General features: G+C 42.6%; 1 protein-coding gene across 1 annotated transcript in view; it reads left to right on the top strand.

The window, feature by feature from the left end:
- The window catches only part of LOC309550526 (uncharacterized protein), a gene marked incomplete at both ends in the record, with an annotated part of 168679 nt that extends 163797 nt beyond the window's left edge, over positions 1-4882 (top strand). The window contains one exon of the mRNA XM_082250885.1: positions 4761-4882. Coding sequence (XP_082107011.1) covers positions 4761-4882 — 122 coding nt within the window. The remainder of the gene's footprint in view (positions 1-4760) is intronic.
- Positions 4883-13596: the final 8714 nt, after the last annotated feature.

Here is a 13596-nt window from a genome sequence, read left to right as displayed (position 1 = left end):
GGAGTCACCAGTAAGGCAAGGCAGCAGCACGCAGCAGAGGAGCCAGATACAGCCAGCACACAAGGAGCAGGCCTGGGGACATCGATTTTAGAAGTGGCAGGTAAGGTAAGTGGAGCAGTTCAGATGTAAAATTCTGTCAGCATGTCAGCCACATTGTCATTTTCAGGGGTGTGTGAGTCACACACCCCTGAAAATGACAATGTGGCTGCCATGCATTGCTGACAGAATTTTACAGTGTGAGGGACAGTATGGGAGGCAAATGTGCAGTGAGTGGACTGTGGAGACTCACTGCTCCAGTGACTCACCTCCCAGGCAGGCTGCCACACAGCCACAGTGCCACTTTCTAAAGCCAGCCTGCTCCTCTGACTGCTGCAGTTTTCTACTGGCAGTGCGAGTCCACAATGCACTCACTGCACATTTGCCTCTCATACCAACCTCACACTGTAAAATTCTGTCAGCATGTCAGCCACATTGTCATTTTCAGGGGTGTGTGAGTCACACACCCCTGAAAATGACAATGTGGCTGACATGCATTGCTGACAGAATTTTACAGTGTGAGGGACAGTATGAGAGGCAAATGTGCAGTGAGTGGACTGTGGAGACTCACTGCTCCAGTGACTCACCTCCCAGGCAGGCTGCCACAGTGCCACTGCTAAAACCAGCCTGCTCCTCTGACTGCTGCAGTTTTCTTCTTCTGGATATGCTGCTGCTCTCTGTCTCTGCTCTGCTGCCGGCTGCCTTCTTCACCTTGCCTCATCGCCTCACCAAGCGATCATCAATTCAATACAGAATGCACTCCAGTCAGGCCACGCCCACGCCTGTCCATTCAGCGTGCGCTCTAGGCCTGGGCTGGGCCTGTGAGTGGCTGGTGGTTCTTGTTGCTGGGCAGCGTACTCTCCTCCTCGTGACGTCATCCGCTGTGCACTTCCCCCTCCGCCGGCCTGTTTTTAGAGAGAGGTGCCGCGAGCGGCGAGACGCTGCAGCTGCCTGCACTGCACTGTAAGTTCTGGCTGCCCTTGTCCTGCAGGAGGTTGGAGGAGCAATGGGAACGGCGTTCCCGCTGTGGAAATAGTGCGGGGTCGCCGTTCCCATGCTTTCCTGCAGGACTCGACCCCTGGTGTTCTCCCATCCAGTCTTGGCTTAGAATTTTTGTTACCCTAAAAAAAAGAAAAAAAAAAAGAAAAACAGATTCTGTTTCCTTAAAGCATAAATAACAGGACAGTGCTTGTGCTGTGTAATCTGGCCCCTTCTATCAGGTTTAGTTTTTTCCGATACAGGGATGGAGATGCTGGGCATACCTGCTGGTGTCTCACTTAAAGTCCCACATAGCCCACATTGTCTATGTAACCAGGGATGGAGGCACCTTGCCTACAGGCTGGTGCTTCGTTTAAAGTCCCACCGTGCGTTTTTCGTGCGTTTTTGGTGGATGCAGTCCAATTTGACCCCAGTTTTTTCATATACAGGGATGGAGACCATAGCATGACCTGCTTGTCTCATGTAAAGTCCCAAATATTTTATGAAATTAGGGATGGAGGCACTGTGCTATATAGGCAAATTGCCTCATATAAATTCCCAATCTGTGTTTGACACTGCATCCACCAAGGGGTTGGAGGTGTATGCTTCTCAGCTGGTCGTTTTCAGTTTGTACCATCTTAAGAACATTGCTATTAGAGTTTTTAGATACTAGACCAGTCATGGACGGAGGTGGGTTGGGGGAAGTTTGGGCTGCTCCCTCTCACCTGCCTCCTATCCATCCATTAGCAGCCATGTGCTCCCAGAGTGGAGACACTCAAATTTAAAAGTGTTAGGACTGCGTTTGCAAATGCGTGTCAACTAAACCCCTGTTCTTTATTTATATCATGAGACAGGTCTACTTGGTTGGTGGCAGACTGGAGGGTGAGTACATCAGACTGGGGGCTGGCTGGCTTCCATGCACCTCTTTTAATCCTTTTCAATTCGTTTTGTCTGGCTCCTGCAGACTCTCAGGATAGCTGTCTGCTCATACCTCATACAGAAAGGCAGTTACCTAAGTGCAGGAAGTTAAATAAACTATGAGGACGCTCACCAGGGCCCTCTCAGTTCATTGAGAACTACAAGCCATCAGCTGCAATGGCTGATGGTACTTGTAGGCATTCGTTCACAGGAAACCGTGAATGAATGACGTGGTCATGTGGGAGCTATTTTCATGTAAATTTCAAATTGTGACAGCAAGAGCGGGGTTTAGGATCCCTCACCTGCTGTCACAGGGAGGGGGTTCAGGGAGAGAGAATCTGCAAATGTTGGAACATGTTCCAAAGTTTAACCTATCCTTTAATACCAGCTTAAACCTTGTGACATTCAAGGAGTACAGCCCAACTGCTCAGCTCTTCATGCAGACTTTGCTGTGGTGTGTCAATCCACCCCACTCAACTGTTAGTGCTGCTGAAGTTGAAACACACTTGTCAGAAGAAATAGCAGTACTATTGTGTAATGTGGTGTCGTGACCTAGCTGCGTGCTGAGGAGCATGTCCTCCACATGCACAGCCATCTGGTGGGGGAGGACTCACTCACTTTAACCCAGTCCTGCCCAGCATAGGATGGCCCCCTTTAGACTCACTGAAGCACTATGGGTGTGGGATACTCCCCTGAGCGCTAAACAGGCATGCCTGGAGGCCACACACCTGGTTTAACTAGCACCACAGTTGTCTGTCCCATGCCTTCTTTGATTTTTTTGGCAATGGACTCCAATATCAGTCCACATATCAGAAGCCTTTTAACTCTTTGAGATGAGAGCCAAGTCAATGAGCAGCCCATACATTTTGGGGTTTAACAGAGTCATACATCCCAAGCAATCCTTAGTTCTGCAACTTTTCTTACTTGCTTCCTCCTAATGGGTAGCTCCCAGACGATAGAGCCTCAAAGATTACTTCTTTGAATGCTTTGATCCTTGCACTGCTCCATGACCAACTCTTCAGGTAAAGTCCCGATGGACTGTTTATACAGTCAGGTCCATAAATATTGGGACATCAACACAATTCTAATCTTTTTGGCTCTATACACCACCACAATGGATTTGAAATGAAACAAACAAGATGTGCTTTAACTGCAGACTTTCAGCTTTAATTTGAGGGTATTTACATCCAAATCAGTGAACTGTGTAGGAATTACAACAGTTTGTATATGTGCTTCCCACTTTTTAAGGGACCAAAAGTAATGGGACAGATTAACAATCATAAATCAAACTTTCACTTTTTAATACTTGGTTGCAAATCCTTTGCAGTCAATTACAGCCTAAAGTCTGGAACGCATAGACATCACCAGACGCTGGGCTTCATCCCTAGTGGTGCTCTGCCAGGCCTCTAATGCAACTGTTTTCAGTTCCTGCTTGTTCTTGGGGCATTTTCCCTTCAGTTTTTTCTTCAGCAAGTGAAATGCATGCTCAATCGGATTCCCTTAAAAAACTCTTTTGTTGCTTTTGTAGTATGCTTCGGGTCATTGTCCATCTGTACTGTGAAGAGCCGTCCAATGAGTTCTAAAACATTTGGCTGATAATGAGCACATAATATTGCCAGAAACACTTCAGAATTCATCCTGCTGTTTTTGTTATCAGTCACAGCATCAATAAATACAAGAGAACCAGTTCCATTGGCACCCATACATGCCCACGCCATGACACTACCACCACCATGCTTTACTGATGAGGTGGTATGCTTTGGATCATGAGAAGTTCCATTCCTTCTCCATACTGTTCTCTTCCCATCACTCTGGTACAAGTTGATCTTGGTCCCATCTGTCCATAGGATGTTGTTCCAGAACTGTGAAGGCTTTTTTTAGATGTTGTTTGGCAAACTCTAATATGGCCTTCCTGTTTTTGAGGCTCAACAATGGTTTGCATCTTGTGGTGAACCCTCTGTATTCACTCTGGTGAAGTCTTCTCTTGATTGTTGACTTTGACACACATACACCTATCTCCTGGAGAGTGTTCGTGATCTGGCCAACTGTTGTGAAGGGTGTTTTCTTCACCAGGGAAAGAATTCTTAGGTCATCCACCACAGTTGTTTTCCGTGGTCTTCCGGATCTTTTGGTGTTGCGGAGCTCACCAGTGCGTTCTTTCTTTTTAAGGATGTTCCAAACCATTGATTTGGCAACACCTAATGTTTTTGCTATCTCTCTGATGGGTTTGTTTTGTTTTTCAGCCTAATGATGGCTTGCTTCACTGATAGTGACAGCTCTTTGGATCTCATATTGTGAGTTGACAGCAACAGATTCCAAATGCAAATAGCACACTTGAAATTAACTCTGGACCTTTTATCTACTCCTTGTAAATGGGATAATGAGGGAATAACACATCCTGGCCATGGAACAGCTGAGCAGCCAATTATCCCATTACTTTTGGTCCCTTAAAAAGTGGGAGGCACATATACAAATGGTTGTAATTCCTACACCTTTCACCTGATTTGGATGTGAATACCCTCAAATTAAAGCTGGAAGTCTGTAGTTAACGCACATCCTGTTTGTTTCATTTCAAATCCATTGTGGTGGTGAATAGAGCCAAAAAGATTAGAATTGTGTTGATGTCCCAATATTTATGGACCTGACTGTACAAATTTCTCTATTCGGGATGCTGTCACAATTGGGTTTATGCGAGGATCAGGAGATTCAGTCAAAGCATACAAAAAGTGCAGGCTAACCTAAAAGATGTCCTTCCCTTTATTTCTTTACCATACACACAGGCTGCATTTTGTATGAACTCTGAATAATTATTTTTCTTTTTGTGGCAGGTATATTGGAACCGAATGAGTTTTGGTATATAGGAACTGTGGGAGATATTCTTGCATCCTGTCCTCATGCAGGTGGTAGCATCCTATCAGACTGGAAACCCTCACCCATTTTATGCAACTAAAATACACTCTATCCTTCAATCCCTAGGTTACAACATAGGACATTAACATTGCATTTAGCAATAAATTCCTGATTCTTTCAACACTTTTATTCAAAAAACAGCAAAGTTGTATACATCCAATACATCCTTGAGATTATGGGAAATGTTTCACAACATCACATTAGTACAGTAGGATGCAGTGCTAGATTTTGTCTGCTTTCTGAATTACTCTAAAAAGTATTGGATTCCAACTTCTTTTAACAACCCCATAGTAAAGATGTTTTAGCTGACCCAATACTTTATAAAAAACATTTTAGTTTGTTACAATGATCTATTAGCTCTATTACCCTTATGTACAGTGCTTGCAATTGTGCTGTGCTTAGAAATGCTGATACAACCTCCTGTGTAATTGATTGCAACATTTTAAAAGGTATGCTATAAAGATTTACTGACCTATAAATTGAATTGTATGACTTGTTCTGTTTTTCTGGGTAACATCACTACATTATATTTGCAATATTTCTGTCATCAAAAATGATTCTTGTAAAAGGAGACAATTAAGAAAAACAGATAGGATGCAAATAAAATTGAAAACTGGAGTATTAAATCATTTTATTTACAGATTAAAAGAGTGCTTGGCAATAAAAAAAAAGAAAACAACCTTTGTATCAATGAATTTAGTTGTGAAATAAATTATGACCAAGATACGCCTATGTGTATGGCAGACGATACTGAAAACGAATATTTATTTTATTGTGTGTGACAATAAAGGTAAGCTGAGCACAAATCTAATATAGAAAAGTGACTTACTAAAAAGCAAGCCTTCCATTTTACTACTGCTAAATACTAGTTAGGCAACTTTTTATATATTAGTGAGTATACCAATCAATAATTCACTGGGTAATTTGTTCAATAAATACTTAATATATATAACATTCAGAATAGAGTGATTCAATGGGATTTACTCTGAAGTCACAGTTATCCTATTCACAATAGAATGGATGTGCACCAGGTGAATACAACTGCCCATGGACAGTCATCAAATCTCACAGTACAGCATCAGTAAAGATTTGGATAACCTGAGGGCAAACCACCATGGGCAGCCCATAAAAGCATTTCTAATGTACAAAATGGTGTGAAATGGCCTTAAACAAGAACAAGATATTGTTATAGTACCTTTCTGGGACTTCCAGAACTTCTACACTCAGAATCCCTGCCAGAACTTCCAATGGTACTTGCAGAATGCCTGCCAGGACTGCCAATGGTACTTGAGGAATGTATGCCAGGATCACCAATATTCCCTGATACGACTAATATGATACTGCCATGTCCTTTGCCTGAAAGGGTATTTAAGCTCCAGCATTTGGCTAGTTCTGTGTCTTATCGCCAGCTACTTTTTGTGTAAAATAGTTAATATACTTCGTGATTGCCTTGCTTTTTTACTGTCCTAGATTTGCCTCAATACTGCTCTCCATGACCTCCTCTGCAAAGACCTGTCTACTCTTCTGCCTTTTATTTCCTGTACAGTCTTCAAACCATAGCCATTCTGTTCCAGCTACCCCATTGAAGTGGGCAATCATGGGGGCCATGACCTGGTGACAGCTTGTGGAAAAGAAAACTGGGACCATTAGACTTCCAGTCCATGTCCACCAGCTTTGGTGAAAACCAGCGGTCACTTAGACTCTGTTCCTGGGGCAAGCCTATGCCACCCTCCAGTAGGTGCCATACCAGCTACAGGCAGGGAATCAGAAATAATGTAACAAGGTGACAGTAGTAAGCCTTTAGAAAGCACAGAGTAGTGATGAAAGCACCTAGTCCCACTGATGTGAAATACGATAATATTTCAAACTTGTTGTTCCAAGACTATTTATTTAAAAAAATGTAAATTAAGAATATTGTTTTTAACACTAACCGTATCAGGTATTACACACTCTATCACAAGTATTAGACTGCAAGCTTGGCTAGCCTAAATCAGGTTTGGTCTCCACCCAGAGTCTGGTCACAATCAATCACCTTGCAGGTCGGCAGACAGCCATTGAAAATGCCACAGCCAAAACTAGGATGCTGGAACCAGCATCAATAATGGAGGATACACATACACTCCTAATAACAAATAGTTCTGTGAAGGGTCAGTAGAAGAAAAGTAGGAGTTTACTTGCTGAAGCTCATACTGTGTAACATACTGTGTAACTTCATCTCTCTGCTTCCTGGTGGACTAGTGTGCCAAGGTGGACTAGTGTGCCACAGCAATGTATGGATAAAAATGTTCTAATTAGAATATCTGCTACAGGATCCTTCTATTTTGTGGCCAAGCAGCAAATCATAGCCACTGAGACAGGAAATTTTCTTCTAAATGCTTTTGTCAATTGAACCCAAAGTTGTAACACAATGTTCAATAAACCAGAATAAGTTGTGTAATTTTCTTCATCCTTACCCCTCAGGCTTGCTGTCCAACCAAAAAGATACAGCTGACATGACTATCAGGCAGTTTGCTCTAAATCCTTCTATTTTTCCATCCTTTCAGTCAAAGTAATGAAGACACCCATTTCTGCAGCGAGATAAGGAGCGATTTCCTTACCACCTTGGCTCTCTATAGTTACTGCATAGGAGTTACTAGTGTTGGGCTCCAAATCTAGTGCCCACCTAGTGGTTCTAAGAATGTAGTGTGAATTCTGGAGGGATTTTCCCCAAGCATCTGTTCTCCAGTGCTTCCACTTAGTGAAGCTTGGGTTTCTTTGATGAAGTCTAATACCCAAACATTTTAAACATGTGACTGAAATACAGAAGCTGCGAAAGTAACCTAAGACATATAAGAAGCTGGGGTGTGGGAGTTGATTAAGCCCACCTCGTTCCACCCATGCCTAAATTATCATTTTAAGGTCGATTGATCTCTAAAGTAAAATTTTCAATCATGAACCTGAAATAAAATGAACAAGATGTGTTGGGCCTCCTTTGGATTGTGTGCATGAGTAATTGAGCAGCACCTGCATATTTGCTTAGCACAGAAGTGTCAGGCTTAAGTAATTACAGGTAGAAAGCAGCACGCTGTCCATTTATAACACAATAACACAGATCATCAGGACTAGCAAGTATGCAGTCCACAGGGAGAGATTTTCATCGTTATAGAAATACTGGCTAAGCATATTTCCCTATTTTCTGTCGAACTCATTACAAATTAGTATATGCAGCTCTTACATAATGCCTTAGAAATAATTCAAATGGAATTACATTTTGGGAACAAGTAAGCTGGATTAGTATTGTAAATGTCTATGATTACATTTTTATTCTGCTACACCTTCAAATAAAGCATTATTCTGGCAGACAAGAGATTATATTGTAAGTGCACAGAACACCATATATTATTATCAATAACATAGCTACTGTGTTTCCCCCCCCCAAAATAAGATTGGGTCTTATAATAATTTTGGCTACAAAAAACACACTAGGACTTATTTTCAGGGAATGTCTTATTTATTTACAGTATGTACAATAATCTACATTTATTCAAATACAGTCATGTCATCTTCTTCTAGACAAAAAAAAAAATATCCTGATCCTATAAAGCATGATATACAGCACAGTGCTTGTGCTGTGTCATTTACCCCTCTCTATGTTCTAAAAAACCTGGAATAAAGCAATAAAATGTTTTTAAAAAAGTTCCTGTGTCGCCTGTCTTTTCTCTTCTGTCTTTTCTCCCCTTCTTCCCCTGTCAGCTCGGGAGTCATCATTATGACTAGGGATGATCAAACTTTTGAAAAGTTTGGTTCGACCAGAACACCCGAACTTCCCAAAAGTTCGGCCCGGATTTCAGAACCCCATTGAAATCAATGGGACCCGAACTTCGGTAATCAAAAAACACAATTTTGAAGCCCTAAAACCCAACAAATGCCCGTAAAAAGTGTCTAGGGTTCTGGGCCATGCCCCAGGGACTATTAATCACACAAAAAAAATTTCTTAAAAATTGTCATTTTTTATAGAGAGCCAATTATTGAAAAAATTATTGAAAAAAAAAAAGATTTCTTTGGATTTAGTGTCTGGGGGGGGGGTCTAAAAACTGTACTTGTGAAGTTTCAGCTCGGTAGCACGTCCAGAACCAGAAAAAAAAAAGATTGTTTGTATTAGAATTGCAGTAGAGCAGGATAGTGGCTTCGCTATTTTCACACCCGGCCGTTTTTCTTGCAGGCGTTTATTGGGCTTTTTTGTGGACGTCTTTGCAGGCAGGCATGACATCTGAACTTCTGTGTAGGGGTATGTATACACACACACGTATGTATATATACACATACACATATATAGGTGTGAAAGTAGCAGAACCCTATGCCTGCGCTAATGAAATAATTTGCAGGCATAGGGCTACGCTCCTATCACACCTATATGTGTGTATGTGTATGTGTGTATGTATGTGTATAAATACATATAAGTGTTTGTGTATACATACCCCTACACAGAAGTTCAGATGTTATGCCTGCCTCCAAAGACGCCCAAAAAATGCCCAAAAAAACGCCTGCAACAAAAACGCCCAGGTGTGTTGTTGCAGGCCTTTTTTTGGGCATCTGAACTTCTGTGTAGGGGTATATATACACAAACACTTATATGTATTTATACAAATACACACATATAGGTGTGATAGGAGCGAAGTCCTATGCCTGCAAATAATTTCATTAGCGCAGGCATAGGGTTGTGCTACTTTCACACCTATATATGTGTATGTGTATATATACACATACATGTGTGTGTGTGTATATACCCCTATACAGAAGTTCAGATGTCATGCCTGCCTCCAAAGACGCCCAAAAAATGGCCAAAAGAATAGGTGTGTATATATATATGTACACACCTATATATGTGTATGTGTATATATACATACATGTGTGTGTGTATATACCCCTATACAGAAGTTCAGATGTCATGTCTGCCTCCAAAGACGCCCAAAAAAATGGCCAAAAAAACGCCTGCAACTGCGTCTTTGGAGGCAGGCATAACATCTGAACTTCTGTATAGGGGTATATATACACACACACTTATATGTATTTATACACATACACACATATAGGTGTGATAGGATCGAAGTCCTATGCCTGCAAATAATTTCATTAGCGCAGGCATAGGGTTGTGCTACTTTCACACCTATATATGTGTATGTGTATATATACATACATGTGTGTGTGTATATATACCCCTACATAGAAGTTCAGATGTCATGCCTGCCTCCAAAGACGTCCACAAAAAAGCCAAATAAAACGCCTGCAACAAAAACGGCCAGGTGTGAAAGTAGCGAAGCCACTATCCTGCTCTACTGCAATTCTAATAGAAACAATCTTTTTTCTATGGCGGTCACCCTGACATGGAAGGGTTTGGTCACCCTGCCATAGCAGTCAGAGTCAGTTAACCCTACACTACACTACGGTCCCCCTGACACTTAACACTTTCCCTACAGAAACTAGATTATTAAATCTAACTATAGTGGAAAATAGTACCCTAACTACACTAGATATCCCTTTCCTCACACTAATAATTGCTAAATGACACTTTGAAGCAGGAGTAACAGAACTGCTTCCACTCTCTTCCACATCCCTGTATTACAATGCTAGAGATTTGGCGGGGCTATGTTATATATTGGGGGGCGTATTCACTACTGATTGGCCTCTGGACCCCCTAGTCACTCCAATCACATTCCTAGCATCCTTCTGCCCCCTCAATTGGCTTTTACTGATGGTTCTGGTCCAATCATGGGCTTTTAAAGCCCAGTTCCTGTCCCATTGCATTCTGGTCGGTTCTGGTTGCCGAATTCCGAACTTTTTCAGCAAAAAGTTAGAAATTCGGCCGAATTTCGAACAGTCAATGTTCGGGTCGATCCGATGATCGACCCGAACCGTTCGATCATCCCTAATTATGACATCTTTAATCCCAAAAATATACCTTAAAGTTAAAGTCATTGTAAAAACACGTAACCTGTTTATTGTCGAAAATACCTCATGTACAGCGCCGCTGGGCACTCACGTGACCCCCTGGAGCTCTTCTTCCTCGCTCCATGCACTGCCGAGAGCAGGGCCGAGATTCCCGCCTACGTTAGCCCGCTCTTAGGACTGTAGAGGGAGAGGCTGGAAGGAGATCTCCGGCGGGGTCATGTGAGCGCCCAGCGGTGCTGCAAATAAGTACATAAATAAATACTGTATTTATCGGCGTATAACACGCACCTAAATTTTAGGAGAGAAATTTCAGGAAAAAAGCTGAAATTTAAAATAAACAGCTTTGAACTCAGAACATTTTTTTTAATCAAATGCAGTCTCACCAGTGCCCAAAAATGCAGCCTCATCAGTGCAGTGCCCACGAATGCAGCCTCGCTAGCTCAGTGTCCATATATGCAGCCTCGCCAGCGCAGTGCCCATACATGCAGCTTCACCAGCACAGTGTCCATACATACAGCCTCGCCAGCTCAGTGTTCATACAAGCAGCCTCGCCAGCGCAGTGCCCATACATGCAGCCTCGCCAGCTCAGTGTCCATACATGCAGCCTCGCCAGTGCAATGCCCATACATGCTGCCTCGCCAGCGCAGTGCCCATATATGCAGCCTCGCCAGCGCAGTGCCTATAATTGCAGCCTCGCCAGCGCAGTGCCCATGAATGCAGCCTCGCCAGCGCCATTGACACTATCCAAATCACTTTTAAAAAAGTCCAGGAAGCAGCGCCGAGAGGTAGAAGGGGGCGGGCGGCGCCGAGGAGAAGGAAGGACACTCTATCATCGAAAGTCCCGGCGCCTATGATAGACGTCGGCATAGGAGGCGGGACTTCCGAAGACAGCGCGTCCTTCCTTCTCCTCGGCGCTGTCTACCCCCTTCTACCTCTCGGTGCTGCTTCCTGGACTTTTTTTTTATATCAGCGTATAAAACGCACTGTTACCTTTTCCTCCATTTTTAGGAGGAAAAAGTGCGTGTTATATGCCGATAAATACGGTAATAAATATTTTCGAAATTAAAGTTACAAAAGGAGACATGCTAGACATTATATAATCTTTTTACAAAATGTATTATGTATTTTTAAAAGGACTTTACCAGGGCTTATTTGCAGGGTAGGGCTTATATTGCAGCCCTTCACAAAAATTGTGCTAGATCTTATTTTCGGGGAAACACAGTATGCATTTACCTTTATCTGGAAATCAGACAAAATTCTCCTAGTAAAAAGGGATTTTTGGAATCCTCCATCCAAAAGGATTAAGATGTTACGTAAGCAACAATTAACTGCAATCAGAACATGATCATTCTGTGGGATCCACTGTGATTGTACCCTTAAAGAGGAAGTAAGGTCTTCTTTTTTAATTGTACTTACAGGTAAGCCTATAATAAGGCTTACCTGTAGGTGCTGAGAATATCTCCTAAATTTGCACAACATGCGCGGGACATCATTGCGGCTCCAGCCACTCACAGCGCTGGAGCCTGGGAACCTGAAAGAAGCACTGTCAGCTGTCTCAGAGTCTCCACCTGAAAGGGTAGAACATAAGCCTGTTGAGATAGAGAGATCTGCACCATCCCCTGAAAGAGGAACTGGAGGGGTTAGGCTAGAACCAGCTGACAACCCTGAAGTGCAAAATGTTAGAGAAGATCCAATCCCCTCCACCCAAGATGAAGGAGAAGGAACTGCTCTCAATAGTTTAGAAGAACCAGAGCCTGGTTGTAGTTTTTGGGGGCTGGGACATAAGCCTGAAACCATAGAAAACGTATTGAAGGCTTAGACAGGAAATCTATCCACCCAGGAGACTAACATACGACACCCTTAGAGAAAGTTCAGATTAAAGAGGATGTAAACCCATATGGAATTTTTTTTTTTTTTTTCGACCTGAAAGAGAAACACATAATGAGCTAGTATGCATGAAATACTTGCCTTAGAACGAGCCCCCGCCATGCCGTCCGCTTAGCTGATTGACGGGCGACATGTCCAGTCGCTCGTCTTCCGGGATCGCGACACCCGGCCATCTGATTGGCCGGAGCCGCGGTGACGTCACGGCATGGGTCTCTGAAGAAATGGCACCAGCGGCCGTCCTTCAGAGCGCATGCGCCAGTGACGTCACTGGCTGCATGTAAGGTAAATATCTCCTAAACGGTACATGTTTAGGAGATATTTACAGTACCTATAGGTAAGCCTTATCATAGGCTTACCTATAGGTAAAAGTGTCAGAGGAGGGTTTACTTCCTCTTTAATTTCTACAGCTCAATGTTCTAATCACGTGCCAGCCTCCTCTACCGAACCTTTGGTGGAGAATAACCCTGTCCCACCCCCTGCCGCTTCTGGGTGGGCCACTTACCTATTATTGGCCTGTTATCAAAATTATTTAACTTTGTCTGATGACTTGTATAGTTTACAACTTTAAGTTGTAACTTTTATTTTAATGTAATTGTTGGTGAGATACTCCCATTAGGAACATGTTTAAAGGGATGCAGACCCAAAAGCTTTCCTCATTCGTGCCCTAATGCTGCTGCAGGTGATTGAAACCACTCCCATTAGACTCACTTTCCCACGTGGATACAGACAAACACACAGGGATTTCTTCAGAAAAACAAAGGGTAGAAATCTGCAACAAAATTTGTTAAAATCTTTGTAATGTACATAGATCATACAGAGGGGAATTTTTTTTTTTTTTTCAACAAAAGTTGAGTTAAGATTTAAAACTCTCAATAGTGGCAGCTTTTCTCGCACGTTAATTACACTGAAAGCGGAGTTCCAGACGTTTTGTGTTTATTA

The sequence above is a fragment of the Pelophylax lessonae genome (assembly GCF_965119305.1).
Source record: "Pelophylax lessonae genome assembly, chromosome: 3".
Lineage (NCBI taxonomy): Eukaryota > Metazoa > Chordata > Amphibia > Anura > Ranidae > Pelophylax > Pelophylax lessonae.
The sequence above is the reverse complement of the archived record's forward strand: the minus strand, read 5'-3'. Positions and strand labels throughout refer to the sequence as shown.